At 45.6% G+C, this 17,544-nt stretch overlaps 1 protein-coding gene across 4 annotated transcripts in view; it reads left to right on the top strand.

Moving 5' to 3' along the window:
* LOC108899020 (C-terminal-binding protein 2) overlaps positions 1 to 17,544 on the top strand; it is an 88,511-nt gene that overhangs the window by 50,343 nt on the left and 20,624 nt on the right. The window contains exon 1 of one of the 4 annotated variants that reach the window (XM_051066546.1): positions 12,245 to 13,093. The exons of the other annotated variants lie outside the window; for them this stretch is intronic. Within the exon in view, the coding sequence (XP_050922503.1) occupies positions 13,072 to 13,093 (22 nt within the window). The 5' untranslated portion in view covers positions 12,245 to 13,071. Of the gene's footprint in view, positions 1 to 12,244; positions 13,094 to 17,544 lie in introns of those variants that run through there. 4 annotated transcript variants of the gene reach the window in all.

The following is a 17,544-nucleotide window of genomic DNA, read 5'->3' as shown; positions in this document are numbered from 1 at the left end:
TAGGAGGTCCCTTTTTGAGCTTCATGCAAATATGAACTGCTTTCCAAGGTCACAGTGGCAGCCATTTTTCCCTCCTCAAATACACTTTTAGCAAAACAAACTCATTTGCATGTAACTGACATTTGTTGCTTCAGTAACTTCATCTGATAATGGGCAGCCCTTGCAGACGATCGGAAAGCATACTTCTTAATTGTGTGTTGCTAGGCAACCTAGGTTTCAGTGGTAATCAGAGAGATAATCTTCACATTTAAGAAAAGGGGAAAAGTGGAGCCCTGCATGCAGTGTTGCACATTTATTTTGTACACTTGTTACTCTTTTTTTTTCTTTCTTTTTTTTGAGCAGCCATTTGCAGTTTGGAGCAGGAGAAAATTGAGTGAAAATAATAAGATGTTGCAAGGCACTTAATGAAAACATTTCTCTTACCCCCCCCCCCCCCCCCAACCACGAAGAGTGTACATCTCAAGAGATTGCTTCTCATTTTTGTGCAAAGGCGCTAGTACTCCAGTGAAGAGCCACTCTTATTACATGCATGGTGTTTTATGTTCAAACATGCATATTGATGAAAAGTTGACACATTATTCCTTTTGCACCCACTGAATAAATTGGTAGTTATTTCAATACAAACCACAAAATCTTCTTTTTATCATCTTACATCAAAGTGTACATTTACGTGTCCACATTTCCATAGTGTTGAATTCTTATTTATTCTCAGAGCAGGCTTGTGAAAGCAAAGATGTGAGCAGAACTGAAATTACTAGCGCCTAAAAATATGTCTCTAGAAGTTGCAGGTGGGAGGGCCCTGCCTGTGTACTCCTCTTCACTGGGCGCTGTCTTGGTTGGCTAAAGCCATAAGTAGTGTTAATAATGGCATTAAACGTTTGAGTCGAGCTTAGTTGCAACAGTTCCCTTCCACCCAAAGTAGGGAGAGGGCCTTGTAGCGCTCGCATTGGCCATGGAGTTGTCCGTCAGTGGCATCCCACAGAGCAGCACAGGTGGGTAAACCAAACTTTAGTGTCACGTGAAGCAGAGTAGCCACCCCTCCTAGCTAGAGTAGTTTGCATTGTGTGCGTGCTCAGTAGATTAGCTAAGGTGAACGCTTGCGTGTTGTCCACAAATGCTGGCACGTGGTTTCCTTGTGGAGATAATCCGCAGAACATCTTCAGCTGTACTTTTCTGGGCTGGAGAATTAGGAGGCGGTGTGGGGGCGGCGGTGGTGGTGATGGTGTGTTTTGGGGGGCAGGGCTTTGTAGTTTACAGGAAGGAGAGAGAGTGGAACTTGGCAGCAGGCCCTCGTAGCCATATGGGATGTGTCAGTTGACGTGTTCACCTGTATAAGTCTGTTTTCTCGGTGACACTGTGCCCAGGTTTTTCCGCCATCTCCCTGGGAGGTTGGTAAAAACATGGCAGGTCTGGTTTTTTTTCCCCTCTTTTTGACAGGAAGCCATCACTGTTGCGGCTGACAGTTATGTAACCTTCCAGTGCATAGCTCCCGAGGGGGGCCCGAATGGGATTTTAATTTCCCGGCCTGTGTTTGGAAGGACATCCACGAGGATGCATGCCTAATGTACTCTCAGCTGTCCTTGGCTAAACTGCTTTGTTCAGGTGTCTGAGATTCATTTCAGCGAGCGCTCCTGCCTGTTTTCCTCTGGCTAGTGAGAAAGAAAACATTCCCCGTGTGTCAGCGTGGCCTTAGACTTTGTTTCTGGGCGCGCCTGTGTTTCTACGAGTGTTTTAGACATGAGGTTGTCTCTGTCTTCCTGTACAGCCACTCTGCTTTTTGATTGTATGAGGGCAAAATGCTTTGATTTAATGCTTATGTCACCTCACATGTATAGTTAGTGTCTTGTGACGTGTGTGTTTGTGGATAACACACAAAGCAAAATGCTGCCCCCCCCCCCCCAACCCACTATCCTGCCACACACATAAACAGATGTCCCTCTCTCAGCAGCAGGAAGTGTTTGTCTCCATCTGAGGCCGGCTGGATGTGACAGGGCTGACAGCAGGACATGGGGACAAGACCTTAAGTTTCCTCTATCTGTCTCTTTCTTCCTTTGACCAACACTATTTACTATGAATACATAGTGCAGGCAGAATATATTCGGACAGTGATATATTGTGATATATGCCATTGTTTTGGCTCTACGTTAGCAAACTAGCAACCAAGAAGTTTTTCATTTTAACTATGATAACTTTATATTTATTTTAACCTACCAAATTACTTCATGTCCCCTAAAATGAAATAAAACACCCTCGTATAAAAGTCTGAACTTCAATCTCATAGTCGCTGTTTCATTGTAACTGCAATGTTCTGGTGTACAGACGCACCACAACACTGAATCGCTGTCCTAATACTTCCTGACTGCACTCGTATATTGACCCCTTCCTTGCTTGTTGTTGACGCGGTAATAGGTTGGGGTTATTGTGAAGGGCTAATGGCTTACGTTACCTGTCTGGGAAAAGACTGAGAATTAGGAGTGGGGAAATCCTAGCAGCCATCTGTGTGTGTTTGTGTGTGAGTGCTAGTGCAGATGTGTGTGTGTGTGTGTGTGTGGATGCTACTATACAGGCATCACGTGTCAGTGGGAGTCTGTGTCATCCTCCCTAATCCCACTGATATGAATGAGTGGAGACAGACAAGAGGTTTCGGCTCACATGGCATCGATCAGGGGTTATTACAGGGAATGTAGCTGTATAATACGCAGTCTAACCCTGCTCATGTATTAATAACTCACAACACCACTTCCGCATGGTTCACAGATGAATTGTATGCATTGACATGTGGATATTAGTTTACAGTGCCTATTTAAACATGTAGTTGTCATCATCAGATGCATTTTTGTCGCACTGGGTCTGTCTATCACAGTGAATTTAAAATGAACCAATGACAAAACAATTGCTTTAAGTTCAGTTTAGCTCAGGAATTGGAACCCGTCATGTACATTACCTCCTACCTACGTACCTTACTTTGGGGCACAGAAAATAATCCGAAAAATAAGCAAAAACTTGAATAAACACATCATATCTCATATTTGCACACTTGACTCCTTTGTTTCAGGGTTTTTTTTTCTTCGCTCTGGCCTCCAGGAAATGACACAAAGTCCTGACCTCATAGTCGCTGCTTAATTTCAAATCTAATGTGCCGGAGTAAAAATCTAAAACAATAAAAAAAAAACTTTCTTACTGCACTGTCTACTCTCGGCAAAGATTGTGTTGTTAAATGGTCACTGTTCACCTCTAGATTCTTAAATGCTTATCTGTGTGCAGCCCCTCTGTCATGTGTCTCCAGTTTCCAGAGAACCTGGTAAATGTTACATGAACTATCTGCTGCTCCATCTCCACTTAGCCTCTGTATTGTTTATGTCCCCAGGGAAATATGGCCAGGAAAATCTATTTTTCCACTGCAGTAGGTTTTTTTTCTCTCTCAGAAAAAAAAAACAAGTGAAAAGAAAAAAGTGTTGTCGAGCCCCATCCCCTCTCACCCCTGCCACCCCTCCCTCTCTGTTTTCTCATGGTTGATCTTTCCAAACCATCGGTTGCGTTCACAGAGGGATTAATGGTTTCTGCGAAGCCAGCCAACCCGTGGAGGGAAGGGAGCCTTCGAGCGAATGAGGAACAGCTGGTCTCCCCCTGCTTGTGACAGCTTGAGTGTTTGAGTGTGTGTTTGTTGTGCGTGCACGATAGTAGCATCTGACCTCTGCGCAGGGTCAGAAGCGCCATTCCTGGACCGAAAGTGGGCCTTAAGTCTTAGGTCTTCTCTCATTTACTCTGCTGCTGCTTCTGTTTTTTAAAACCTATTCATAAGACATGTCAGGGAGGAGTTTCCATCAGTTTGTGTTGAAGAAAAATTTCTGAACCAAAATTTCTGGCTGGTGAGTTCAAATACTTAAAAAAACACTGAACTGAGATCTGACTCGTGGTTTGACATTTTTTAAATACATCATACAGTTTCAGCCTTTACTAAGTGCACTTTGTATTCCTCACAGTTTTTTCAAGATTAAATGGATCCTAAGTTGGATTTGAAACAACCAAAAGAATCTGCTGAAAAAGGAAGTAGTTACTTCTTTCACCTTTTTTAAGACAAATATTTTAGGTTCCATAGCAATGACTGGAGGCCAGCTGATTGGAATTTAGCTGCTATCACACTGGCCCCTGCGTGCTCCTCCACAGGCCTTAAAGGTCACTCCTAAGCACAAAATGGCAAGATGAGGGGTGTGTGTTGTGTGTGTTTATATGACTGAATGTGTGCTCATCTTCTGACATGTTATAATTGGTGAGAAGAATCTTCCAGCTATTTCTGGAGGTCGCATTGTCATGTTTATTCTACCAGTCGTCGTCTCCGTGGCCGTACTGTTTACAGGTGAGCCGCCATGTACGCGCGTTGCTCGCGTTGTAACAATGGTAGCACTTTTGTATAATCTCCCCAATTATTTGTTGTCGATTTTTCTGCCGTATATTATTCCATTCTCCACGGCAGCTGGGGAAGGGATTGGTTTTATGCATGTCGAACAGCAACAGCTGCATCCACTAAAACAGACAACTACCTCTGCACACCTCCCCAGTCCTCCTGTGTATGTGTGTGTGTGTGGTTTTTTTTTTTTTTTTTTTTTTTTTGCCTCCCTCCCCCTCTTTCTCTCTCACTCAGTGGTGGGCAGGTCACCCTGAATTATTCATCAGTGTGAAATGAAAAAGCTCATGGATATTGAATATCCCCTCTGAAGTGGTGGCCAACCTTGTGTTTTTTTTTCCTCTCTTCTTCGTCTTTTTTTTCTGCAGCTGAAAAGAGTAGAGAGTGGCAGATCTCATTGCCAGAGTATTTCAAAGGTTAACCGATTGCTTTACCTTGCTCACATATTTACTTTCTTCATGGTCTGGGGCCAGTGGGGTGGGGGTGGAGAGAGAAGACAGGGAAACACAGGATGAAGAATAAGATTGAAGAAGAAGAGAGATGAAAAGAATAGGAGTGGGGAAAAAAAAGGTAGAACAGAACTCTGTGTTCCTGTGGATATTTTTCTCCTGGAAGAACTCATTCCTCTGACCACCTCAGTGGGTTACCTTGTTGTGTAGCTGCGGCCTGAACGCTAACCTTTCTTGTCCTGTGTTTTGAGGCCTTTTTCCTTCTTGGAACACGCACGCCTGTGGTTGGCTGTGGTCGTCCCCTGATCGACCGGTTGTCATTCGTTTCCCACGTGGCCCACTGTGTTCCTCCATTGTCCTTCTGCCTCGTCTTTTGTCCTGTGGTTTGATCTGCGGCCCGCGCTGCAAATCAATGCTACTGGTTGCCATTCATTTAGCACAGCGGCCAACAAACACAGCAGGGACCCTCAGAACATCTCCCATGTGAGAATATATAAAACGGGCAGCAAGGATAAGGGGGGGAAAAAAAAAAAACTAAAAAACATTGAAGCTTCAGATCTCTGTGTGTGTGTGTGTGTGTTTGTTTTTTAACATCTTTAGGACATTTTAGTCACATTAGAATATTTCTGCGTCCACCATTTTCTGGCATTAGTGTTTTTATTTGTCTAACGAGCAAGCTGAATGCTGTTTCCCTGAAGGACTTGAAAAGACTTAAAAAAAGCCTCTTTTATGCCAGAGAGCAGATTCGAAGATAATGAATAAATAAAATAAATAAAAACTACTCAAGGGGCGAGCTCTTCCTCTCCTGTTTCGTATGTTGTACATGCTAATAGGACATGGAGTGTTACATTCGGTCAATAATATTTGAGAGAACAGCACAGCATTGACCCCGTGCCTCTCTCATTGGCCATTATGTTACTACTACCCTGTACCCTCTCAGTCATTACAGTCCATTTTCCTCCATTCCCAATTTCAACTGCAGCATAGACAATTACCCAGGAATCCTTTTAAGAGTATTCCCAAGCCATACAAAGACTAAATGTGCCTGCAGGAAGCAGCCAGGGGTTTTAACTGGCTAACCTTTTCCAAAACTATTCTTAACAGAGCGGTAATGACAGACAATTGGAGAGGGGGAAAAGCTATTTTATTTTCCTATGAATAAAACAAGTCAAATTATTTGTCTTCCAGGAAACTGTTTTGAGGCTCTTTTCCACTTTTTTTTTTTTAAGAACATTCTGTTACCAGGAAGCAATTGCACTTTAGCTTAAGTGAGGTGCATCAGCTGATGGCATACAGGAAATGGGGCAGCGTCTGTGTAGCTTAAAGGTGTCAGGTGTTCCTGGTGTCATATCGAGTGACCATAATGCAAACTCCAGTTACAGTGGGTTACGGGGTATTGTGGGTAGTGGGGAAGGGGGTCTGTGCTGCCAGAGGAAGTGTGAAATATCATCTGCCATGGTGGAAAGGGAGGTAGATGAGTAGGTGGGTGGGAGTTTCTTTCCAGAGTGTGTAGGAGATGAAGGAAGGAGGGGGGTTATGATGATGAAAATGGCTGTAACTCTTCAGCAAAGTGAGCTTTAAAAGGCTGTAAGTGGACACCTCATAGTGTCTGATGGCTGACTCCTGGCTGACAAGACCCCGCGACCCTGGTGTATTTATCGTAATGGAGCACAGCTGGGCCGCAGCTTCGATGGGTTAATAGCCATGTGACAGCTTCGGGGGGAAAAGCAGGAGGTATTGTGTGTGTGTGTGTGTGTGTGTGTATCTGTGTGTGTGTGCATGCATTTTATTTACTCATGCACTCTGCTGAGTGGCACGCAGGGGCCACACTTGGGAGGGTGGGACTCTCTGCTGCATCTCCACTCTCTCTGCCAGGCCAGATGGCTCCTGTCACTGAAAGAGAAGGAGGAGCGGTGGAAGGAAAAGGGGAAGGAGGGGAGTTCTGAGTCGCCCCTTAACAGCGCCAGAGTGGCCCGTCCCCAGAGCCACCACATCTGGAGACCACCTGCAGCTGGCTCACTCCTGCTTCCTCCGTCCTCATCCCTTTCCCTCTCGCACGCTCTCTCTCTCTCTCTCTCTCTCTCTCTCTGTCTCTCTCTCTCTCTCTCTCTCTCTCTCTCTCTCTCTCTCGCTCGCTGTGTTTTTCCAGATGGGGGAGGTGACGGCAGTGGCAGTGGAGTGTTTGGTCAGGCTCTGATTTGTGCCCATATTTCAGCAACTTTAGTGTGTCTCTGCTATGGGTGGAGGAGGAGGAGGAGGAGGAGGAGGAGGAGGTGGCTGAGTGAAGGAGAGAAGGGAAGAGGAGGAGGAGGAGGCTGGAGCAGCAGCAGTGGCGGTGGTGATAGTGTGAAAGCATAGCAAAATATCATTTTATTTTATGATTGCACCAGCCTCCGAGAGTTGTGGGTTTTGTATTTGTTATATTTCTTTTTTTATTCCTCCCCAAGTAAAAAGGCAGAGTGAGAATGTTCGCTTTTCTTCCCTTCGCTGTTGCTGCAACTGATCCAGAGGCCACAGGGGGGCTGTTCCTGCCTGGAAAATAAAGCCTGCCTGCCCTCCTTGGCTCCCCCCAAATAAAATACACTCATTTGCATTCTCATGCTGTAATTTAGCCCTTCCCTTTCTCTCTCTCTCTTTTTCTCTTTCACTATCTCTCTGTCCCTCATCCCTACATCTTTTCAGCCCCGGTCCTTGTGGTTCCACAGGGATTGGAACGTGGGAGGGGAAGAGAGGAGGGGAGGCAGAGAAAACAAAAGCAGAGAGGCAGTGTTGACTCAGGGTTGTTATCTGGACCACTGCTGAGGGGGCGGGGGCTCTTGTGTGTATGTGTGTGTGTGCGCGTCTGCATACATGCCTGGAGGGGGGACTTATTTACCCTGGCTGCTGCCAGGGCAGGTGCCTCTCAGTGGATAAACCTGGGCCTCCTAAATAAATATTCACCATGGGGAAATTAGACTTGCATCACCAATAGCTACACTACTACTGCTCTCTTTCCCTCCCTCTCTATGCCTCCTGTCACACCAAGAATGTTCGGTCCATTGAGGATCAGCCATCTTACTCCCAAATCCCAAAAAAGAAGTGTCACTGAGCATAAAGGACAAAGGAAATCTCAGAGGACTTTTGGATTTTTTACAGAGCAAAATGGATAAACCTGTTATCAGTGTGTATCTATGTCTTTATGTTAACAGGAGTGACTCTCCCGATATTTTGGTTGGATGTGCTTATTCCCTCAGAGATCTCAGCTCTTAAACTAAGTTGTTGAGCGAACAAACGTGACCTTTGGCGAAGATTATATTGCATTATTCATTCCTTGTGCATGAAGTGTGGAGTGGGTATAAAGATTCTGTCTGAGTGCACAGTAGCATCTGAAACCTATGGTTTGTTTACTCATGTCCTTTCCGTTAGTCCCCGTATACCCTTGATTCATTCTCTGGCTAGCTGCTAGCAACTGTTGATTACACTCATCCATATCCCAGTAGGCAAAGCGTACAAGGCTCTGGTAGCCATTTACCTCTAACTTGCAGAGTACACCTTGCGGTTAGGTCAGAATGAGGTTGGATCATGTTCCCACCACAAAGTAACCACTCCTGAATTTGTTTGTTATTGGACCAAGACCACTTCCAAGGGGTCTTGGTCCAGCGAATCATACCAAAGGGAAATATGAACAAGAGTCTGATTTGGCTAAACTATACAATGCAGGTGTGAAAATGGTCAAAGTCTATGTCTGTCAGTTTTTCTTTAACAGACAGCTGTTAAGAACAAGAATATTTGTTCTTAAATAAAAATGTTGGTTCACTCAAAAAGAAAAACATGTCTCACTTACATTAAGTTAAATATTGCAGTGCAAATTGTTATAGTTATAATTTGACATATATATGATGGTTCTCCATTTTAAACTGTGGAGATGAATGGAGTCTTGTTTGTGGTACTCATTACTCCACAGAGGACACATTCAACAGCGCTCCTTCAGTAGAAGTTAGTTCCAATGAAAACTGCTCACAGGGAGGTCTGAGAATATTTTTTTTGGGTCAAGAATCTTAAAACTTGCAGATCAAACCAAAACTATACATATTTAGAAACTGCTAGAGGTAACTGAGAAAATATGGGTTTTATAATTTCTGTGAATTCAATTACAACATTAGCATAAAAGAAAATTCATAGTCTTGATACCAAGTTGAAACTACAGAAAGTCAAAACAGCAATAATGTAGCACAAGACTAGGTCAAGGATGGAAAAAGAATCCAAAGCAGGACAAACAAAACCCCATAAAAGCCAGCAGGGGATATCTCTGGAGTACAACTGCTCCTGCGCTGAACCCCCTGCTGACCCGAGTCAAGTATCTGAAATGGACCCCTGAACCTCTGGTCGTAACATGTGGTCAGCTGAAGCCTCGTCTCCAGGCAGCAGGTTGGCCCGTTCTACCACTTGCTTTCTAAAAAATCCCTTTAAGTGCTTTAGGGGGATTTAACAGGCCTCTACATCCAGCAGCCAAGTTCCAACGCTTACAGGAAAAGGGCGCTTACAGTATAATTAGGCTGGTTAAAGAAGAGGGCTCCCTCTCAACAGTAAATCCACATGGGCTGTAAGGAGGCTTCGGGCCATTTGTCGGGTCTTCCGGAGCGTGACCGCTGCTCTTGATGTCTGACTGTGCTAAAGGTCAGGGCTTAAAGAAGTCGTGTAGCGAGAGGGAGAAGAGAGTGTCGACTCTGAACTCTGAATTCTTCAACTTTGAATTTGAAATGAAAAATGCATTACTATGTATGCTTAGAAAGGGAAAACACTTGTGAGGAAAACCATCACTTTTGCTCTTCTGCCAATGAACCTGTATCTGTAGTAGCTGCTATGAAATATAAAACTCAAGTAAGTTAAAAGGAATATGATCAATGATGCGTCTTACATATCTTTAAAATTGTGTTCTTATTGATTTTTCAAATTAACATTGATAAATTTATTTTAAACATTTTGGGGACAAAAACTCTGATCACTTTTACTTCACTGTTGGACTGTTTCATACATCAGACTGTCATGTTAACTGGGTGTGTGCAGGCACCAGTGCTTGTGCTCCAAGGTGTGGTTGCAGCTTTGGCAACAGTGACTGTGGGTTGAACAGATGTAGCCTTCAGTACTGGTTTAGACCCAAGCCTGGCTGCTCTACATCTAAAAGAGGAAGTGTTTGTTGGTGTGGTGGTGGTGGTGGGGGACCTGCTGTGCCAATCTGTTCTCATTAGTGTTTACTCGCCCCCTCTAAAACATGCAACAACATGCACGTCAACTGCTGGAGTCGGGAGCATATAGTTGTTTGTTTTGCACCGGGCCTGTGGCTGCATGTAACCCATCGTCACCTCTGTCCAGCTACTTTTTCAATTGAGATTCTCCCTTCTGGATTCTGATTGTCAGCCACGGCACCTGCTGGAGAGATCACAAGCAGGTCTGCAGGGGAGCAGGATACCTCAGTCCCTCTAGGAATTTGCAAACTTGTGGTAACAAGAATGAACACAAATTCAACCAATCCCAAGATTTTGCATCTTGTTTTCAGATCCCTGCAAAATTTTCCACCAACAAAATGTCAAACTTGAAGAATTCTGCCACACCACAATCCAGAACAGAACCACTTTTATAAGGCAAAGATAATAGAAAGTCAAGCACAATCTCCACAAACAACCTTTTTCCACCCAGGAGTTTGTTTTCTCAGGCAGAACTTGTCCTCAGCACCATCTGACTGCCCTTTTCAAAGTCACCAATACTGAATTTTGTCATGATTTATTGTGGATTAACACTAAAAATAGTTGCAGCCATTCTGGGCCAAGCAATCAGAACAACCTACAAGGTCCTGGATGGAGTGAATATAAGCAATACCTGTGAACCGAGCAGCTGTAGTCAGATATAATCTTTACCTACTTATGTTGGAGCTCAATACTAGTTGACCTTTTGACCTGCAGATTTAGCAGTGATCAGCGGCCATTCACTAAATCTGCTGTGTTCTTTGATATGCCCTCCCCTCCCTCTTCTACTTAAAATATCCCCAACCTTGCAGAATGGCTCTGTCATTTGTGAAGCTGTGATCTGCCACGTTCCATATTAACATATTGCTGTCAGTCAGTGCCCCCCCCCCACCCTCCAGCACGCACACACGCCACACACACGTCCTCTAATGTTATTGAAGAGAGAAAGATCAGAGGGGCAGCCGTATCCCCACACTCCATCAAGAGTGTGTATATGTTTTTGTACGTCTGTGTGTGTGTGTGTGTGTGTGTGTTTCTCGCCGGCTGGCAGGCAGGAAGTGGGGGCTGCTGCCTTTGATGGTCACACTCTCTCAGATGTGTCATTGCTACAGACGGTGGTTCAGCTGACACACCGTGTCTCCGCTTGTTGGACTCCGGCCGCTGAGAAACACCAGCCCCGATAGTCTCACGCACACGCACACACACACAGTGGAAAAGTGGCTTCACACCCTGGGATGGACACATCCACCCACCTCATGAGCCAAAACTGCTTCGGGCTGTTCCACCTCTCCACTTTACTGTCAGTGATAATCGGTTCTGGCGTGTGACCGGGCCGGGGCTCTTTGTCTATTGGTCGCGCCTGTCATGCAGCCGGTGAGGTGTGTGCACGTGAAGTGCATTCATGTGTATGTGCCTCCCCCATGCTCTGGCCACGCTGCAGAGTTGCAATGAAGCTCCGGTTACATTGTTATTCTAAACAGGGTGTTTTCAGCCGCTCGTCCTCGCAGTCATTCAGCGGGGCGATCTGTCAGCTCGCTCCCCTCCCCTCCAGGGACCAAACTGTGAACTTAACACACTCAGTTCTGATGACTTCCCTGATGGTGCGAGAAACAGCCAACTCTACAGCTGTAATGTTATTGCTGGAGTGGCTTGAATGTTGCATTGTTCCTCTGGTTTAGAGCGTGCGCGTGCGTGTGTGTTTTCAGTGTGTGTATTGCATTTTCAGAGGGGGGGGGGGGGGGGGGGCGGGTGTGTATGTCACTATTCCAATCTCTTCCTGGTAACCCGCAAAATGCCAGGGTGGGGTGAGGTTGTGTTTTTGTGTGTTTCTCTGTGTGTGTGTGCGTGTGGTGATGGAAGGGGAGGGGTGGAGGAGTGTTGAGGTCTAGATGAAAGTGGAAAAGCAGAGGAGGAAAGCAAATAATGGGGAGGGAGAGGGAGGTGAGGCAGGGAGCACAGGAAAGCAAGAGTGTGTGTGTGTGTGGGGGGGGGGCAAAGGGGGCAGGCATTCTTAAAACACTGTGGAGTCCAGATCAGAAATAAAACATAAAAAAAGGGGAGAAGAAGAGGAAGGAGGAGGGAAAAGGGGAGGAGGGATTGTGCTCGCGTGTTTTGTGTGTGTGTATGAGTGTGTGTGTATGTGCTGTCCCTATGAAGTGAACGCAGCCGGGGAGTAAATTGTGTGAGCCCAGAGAGCTCAGCTCCGCATGTTCGAGCTGGCACTTTTGAATTAGACAGAATTTTTTCTCTCTTTCTTTTTTTTTTTTTTTTTTTTGCTGCTTGCGAGATCTTTTTTCTGCCCCTCCTGGTTTATTATCAGCTCAAGACAAAGGCAGGAGAAAAGAGCTAAAGAGAGAGAGAGAGAGAGGGAGACATAGAGAGAGATAGAGACGCAGAGTGGATAGATGTTGCGCAGCTAACAGCAGAGGAAGCAGCAGCAGCAGCAGCAGCAGCAGCAGCAGAGAGTTTCCAGCCATCGCGCTCCCCCGACCGCAGCCTTTTCTTCCTGGGAGATTAAACATAAAGGACAAAAGCATCTCTCTCTCTCTCTCTCTCCCCCCCTACCCGCCCGACTTCTCCAACCCACCACCATCCGATCACCAGCCTGCAAGTCGCTGTGTGTGTGCGTGTGCGCGCGCGCACATAAGGACACCGCGGGTGTATGTTGCTTTTCTCTCAGCCCTCAAAGGCATGGACTGAAGATGATGCAGCCGGGGGCTTAGTGAGAGCTTGCTCCGCAAAAACCCCTTCCCCTCGCCAACAGGGCCAGACCAAGAGGAGCTACTCCGGGGGAGGGGGGAGGGGGGGTTGAAGGAGGAGGAGGAGGAGGAGGAGAAGAGAAAGGTGTGTGTGTGGGGGGGGTACCCTCCTTGGATTATTGCGGAGGGTCTTCCACTTCTCTTTTTTTTGTATCCTCCCCCCTCCCCTTTTTTCCTTTCAACTCGCCTCAATCATCTTCTGTTTTTGCTGCGATGCGTAGTTTTTAAGCCGAAGAATGTGGAGACAACATTTTCCAGGCAAGCAGCATGTTTCCTGTTTTCTTTTCTGGATGTCTAATAAAGTCTGGCATGTGGGAGGTGGGAGGGAGGTAGGTGGATGTGGAGGGGTTGGGGGAGTGTGGATAAGGGGAGGGAAGAAGGGGAGTGTGCGTGTGCGTGCGTGTGTGTGTGGGTGTGTTGTGTGGTTGGTAAGGTAGGCGAGTAGAGTCCAACAGTGTTGTCATTTTGAGGTCCGCCCGTCCTGTGCCGCTACACTTGGCTCCGTGTTGTTCGCTTCCTCTGCGGTCTTGGGCTCCGAGTGCGCCCCGTAGCTCGGGGCAACGCTCGAAGAATAAAAGAGCGGGAAAAGGAGAGAGGGGAAGGAGGGGAGGAGATGGGAGGACCGGCATGGTTGTGCCATGGGATGCTGTTGACACCCGCTTTTGTCCCATGGTGGACTGCGAGCCCGGCCCGCCCAGGCACACAGAGGGTACCATTTAAAACAGGCGTGCGTTCATTTTCTTGGCAGGGGATGGATTGGTGTGGCGGGCAGCCGGGTGGTGACAGGGGTGGGGCACTGGCAGCGCAGGACAAGTGGCCTTTGTGTGCTACTTTTGGGGAAGTGAAGGGAGGGAAGGGCAGGGAGGAGGCTGCCAACAAAGGGTGCCTGTACCCACCCCCCACCCTCACCCGCTCCACCCGCTCCTTTCACCCGACCACAACTCATGCAGTGACCTCGTGCTGTCACAGGCAGATGAGGGGTGTGTGTTTATGCCATGTTTTGTGTGAGATTGTGTGTGTGTGTGTGTGTGTAAGAGGGAAGAAAGTAGTAAATGAGTAATTCAGCCTCAGTAAACCAGAAGTACAGACTCTGGCAGAGTGCCATATGAAAAGGGAACAAACTCCAGCAAGGAAAAACAAAGTGTTGTTTGACCCAATGGCACATCTGTGTATTATGCCAAGCTTCTGCCTTACTCCACAGTCGAGCTCTTGGCGGTCCGCCAAGGTTGTGTGTGGGTTCTTATTCATTTGTTGCCACATCTATGCAAGTGCATTCCCGTTGGGTCTGTATTTTCATGCAGATTTCACTTTGCCTTTGCAAATTGTGCCACCACAAGAACGCTGATTACACACGTATAGGGTTGAGGCTTGATAGGATTTAACGGAATCTGCTTCTCAAATCCACAGAAGTCGTTCTAGATAACTTTGCGTACCTTAACTTTCTCCCAGCGTGTGTTGTTCCAAATAATGGAGGATTCAAAACTATTAAACTGTTAAATTTGAAATATTGATGTGATATCAATGAATTTGTCTGTGTAAAATTTGTCTGCGGAAACTGACATTATGCCATCAGCACGTTCGTTCAGTCACACAGTTTACTCGCAAAGTAATGTCAGAGGATTTTTTTTTCTTTCTGTAGCAAATTATCTCTGGCCGAGCACAGATGCCAAATTGCAGCGAGCACATTCGGCAGACAATGGCCAAGTTTAAGTTTGGCCTCTGGGCAAGTTACTTTGAGACTTATTGTTAATTAGCTACAGCTGATATGATCTACTGCCAGTGATGTTTGCCATTTCAAGCAGCAGACACCCCACACCCAGTGATGATTTATTATGAGAAGCCTGCAAACTGAACGTTTTGTAGATTCCTCTTTACTAATAAAAAGGGCCAACATTTTGATTTGCTTGTGAATTCAGCCGCAGCCTGATCCAAATTGGACTATTAGAACCAAACCCTATACATAATGTCCAGGCCACAGATCTATAGTGTAACCCCACTCACCCCTCTGTGGGCACACAGCTGCTTCCTGTTTGACTGGCTGCCTGTGTTAACCAGGGAGGGGATGTGGGTCAAATTTCAGTGCAGTGCTCCTCATAGTGGCACAGCAAATGGCTGTAACTGTTGGCGGTCAGCAGCGGCAGCAGCAGCAGCACCCGCCTCCACCCAACCTTGTTGTCAAGAAGGAGCCACCTGCAAACAGCAGCTTGGGGTTGCTAGGTAACGGGTGGCAGGAGATGATGATAGTATGGTGGAGGGCTTGTCTGGTCTCCCATTAGCACTTAAGTGACTTCTGCCATTGTTTCCTCTTCTCTTCTCTTCTTCTTATTCTCTTCTTCTTCTCTCAGCTTTTTTCTTTTGCTCATCTTCTGACCGCAACAAAACTGCGTTTCCCTGTTCCCTTCTGGTCCCTCTTCCCCTCATTGGAGGCAACATAACACCAGCAGCAGAGGGGCCAGCGGGAGGAAGAGACTCCCAGCTCCCTTCACCACATAATGGAAACTCTGGCCTCATCTCCCGGTGCGCCGCTCTGCTGCGTCCTGCTGCCAGACTCTGACTAAGTGTTGCTGGCTCGGGGAACTGCAGCCTCCAGCCCGGGCTGAGTCCGGGTTCCACAAGTATTTGTCTACAGGAATGATTAGAATTAAAATACTGATAACTGAGTGAGATTGCCCAAAAAAAAAAAAAAAAGAAAAAGAAAAAAAAAAAGCTCTCACTGGAAACCTAGATTTCCAAAATAATTTTCTTTGTGACCCAGTTCTCGTTTTTGGTGCTTGTTTTGCATTCTAATTGAGAAAAAAATGTTCTGTTTTTAGACTGCTCACTGAGCTCACCACCTTTTTATTACAGGGACTCAAAAAGATTTTAGTCATATAATATCTAGCAGTAATAGACAGCGAGTAAAAAAAATAAAAAAATAATAAAAAAATTCAAGGCCCATTTTTATCTTCTTGAAACCCGCATGATAAATCCCTCTGAGGTTACAACATGTAGGGAGGATTCCTTTTGAAATCATCCTGAGGTGTTTCTATTCCATCAGCAGTACACAGCTATAATGAAAGTATGATATAAGGTCATACTTATTGTAAGTATGTTGTGTGCAAACAACATGTATCAGTAGAAAATTAATTATCTCCTGTCGCTGGAAATGGGGTACTTTTCAATTATTGGTCAAATTTAATAAGGAAACATCACCTTGAGCTCTGGTTACTGCTGGCAAACATTTTATAGGCCATGCAGTTAATTGATCAGGAGAGAGAAAAAAAAAAAACAATTTATAGATTAATCTCCGATGGAGAAAATCATTTGTTGCAACAACAGAGTTCATCATTACACATACAAGACCCAGCAGGGGGTGTGTATGTGTGTGTGAATGAATGTTACATGCATTTATTCCTTTGGCAGGTAAACCCATGACAGCAGCTGCCTCCTCCAGTGAAAATTTACTCCTCCCAGATCACAGAACGCACTCACACACACACACACACACACACACATTTGCAGCCTGGCAACAGTTTAGCAACAAGCAGAGGAAGCGAGAACACAGAGGAAAGGAAATGAGGGGGATTAATTAATGGAGGAGTGAAATTAAGAGCACTCTGCCTCCTGCGGTTCTGACATGACCCCCCCGAACACTCCGCAACCCACCTCCCTCACTGCACTTTGGTGACATTTGATTCACCGTATGTGAATATATGTCCTCCTGTTATCTCTGTTCGATATTGTGGCTCAGTTTCTCCGGCTGTTTGTAGTCAGGCGGCCAGCAGCTGCTATTAAACCAGGCTGCAGCAGAGAGGAGCCCGCGGAGAACATGGCAGACCTGCTGAACGCCCAGTTTTATTTCCGCACGCTGCCTCTGAATGAGCTGTTAAAATAAGAGAGCCAGGAGAGTGTCTGTCACAGCGAGAGCGGGAGCTTGTTTCAATGCAGTGCAAAATGGTACATCTGTTTTTGATACTTGTAGGTGTCTCTCAGTACTGTGCTTTGTGGAGAGGTGTAATTGCAGCCATGCAAAGAGTCAAAAGATGAGCAAATCTGAATGTGCAACAGGTGAAACTTAAAAGGACAGTAAATCATCACTTGCAAGACGATAACCAAGACCAAGATCGGGAGTGATTTTCTGTAAGCTTTTCACTCATTTCACCTCCAGTTTGCAGGTCAAAAAAAGCAATTCAAGTTAAGCATGTTCAGTTCAACATGTAGTTAGGACCTGATAGACACAGAAATGTAGCGATTTAAATGCTGGTCGAACAGAGTTTACATGTAATGTAGATGTCTGACATTTGTTTGACTTTTCAACCAAGTTTAGCTCATTTTAAAGCCAGATTCATAGCCTTTTTTTAACCTTAAAATTGTTAGTGAAATTAGTAAAGAAAATCACTCCTGACATACATTATCATCTTCAGTAAAGACAAAGAGAAAAGTATGATATTAATACAAAAGTCTATGCATTTTTCCCCATATTTTGATGTTTTAAATTGCTACATGTAACATATTTAAACACATGAAATGATAGATAATTATTCTAGATAATTAGATAGATAATTATTACACACTATTCTTGATGCACAGACCACAGGCATACTGTCAAGTGCCATCATACAGAGAGGACAGGTGCCGAGAAGGGTGTCGTGCATGCATCACTTATCAGAACTGGGTGCGGTGGCATTGTGCCGCTGACAGACGACCCAGTGGTTCTGGTTGAGACTGGT

Source organism: Lates calcarifer, linkage group LG23, assembly GCF_001640805.2.
Source record: "Lates calcarifer isolate ASB-BC8 linkage group LG23, TLL_Latcal_v3, whole genome shotgun sequence".
NCBI lineage: Eukaryota > Metazoa > Chordata > Actinopteri > Centropomidae > Lates > Lates calcarifer.
This window is presented reverse-complemented; position numbering and strand designations above follow the sequence as displayed.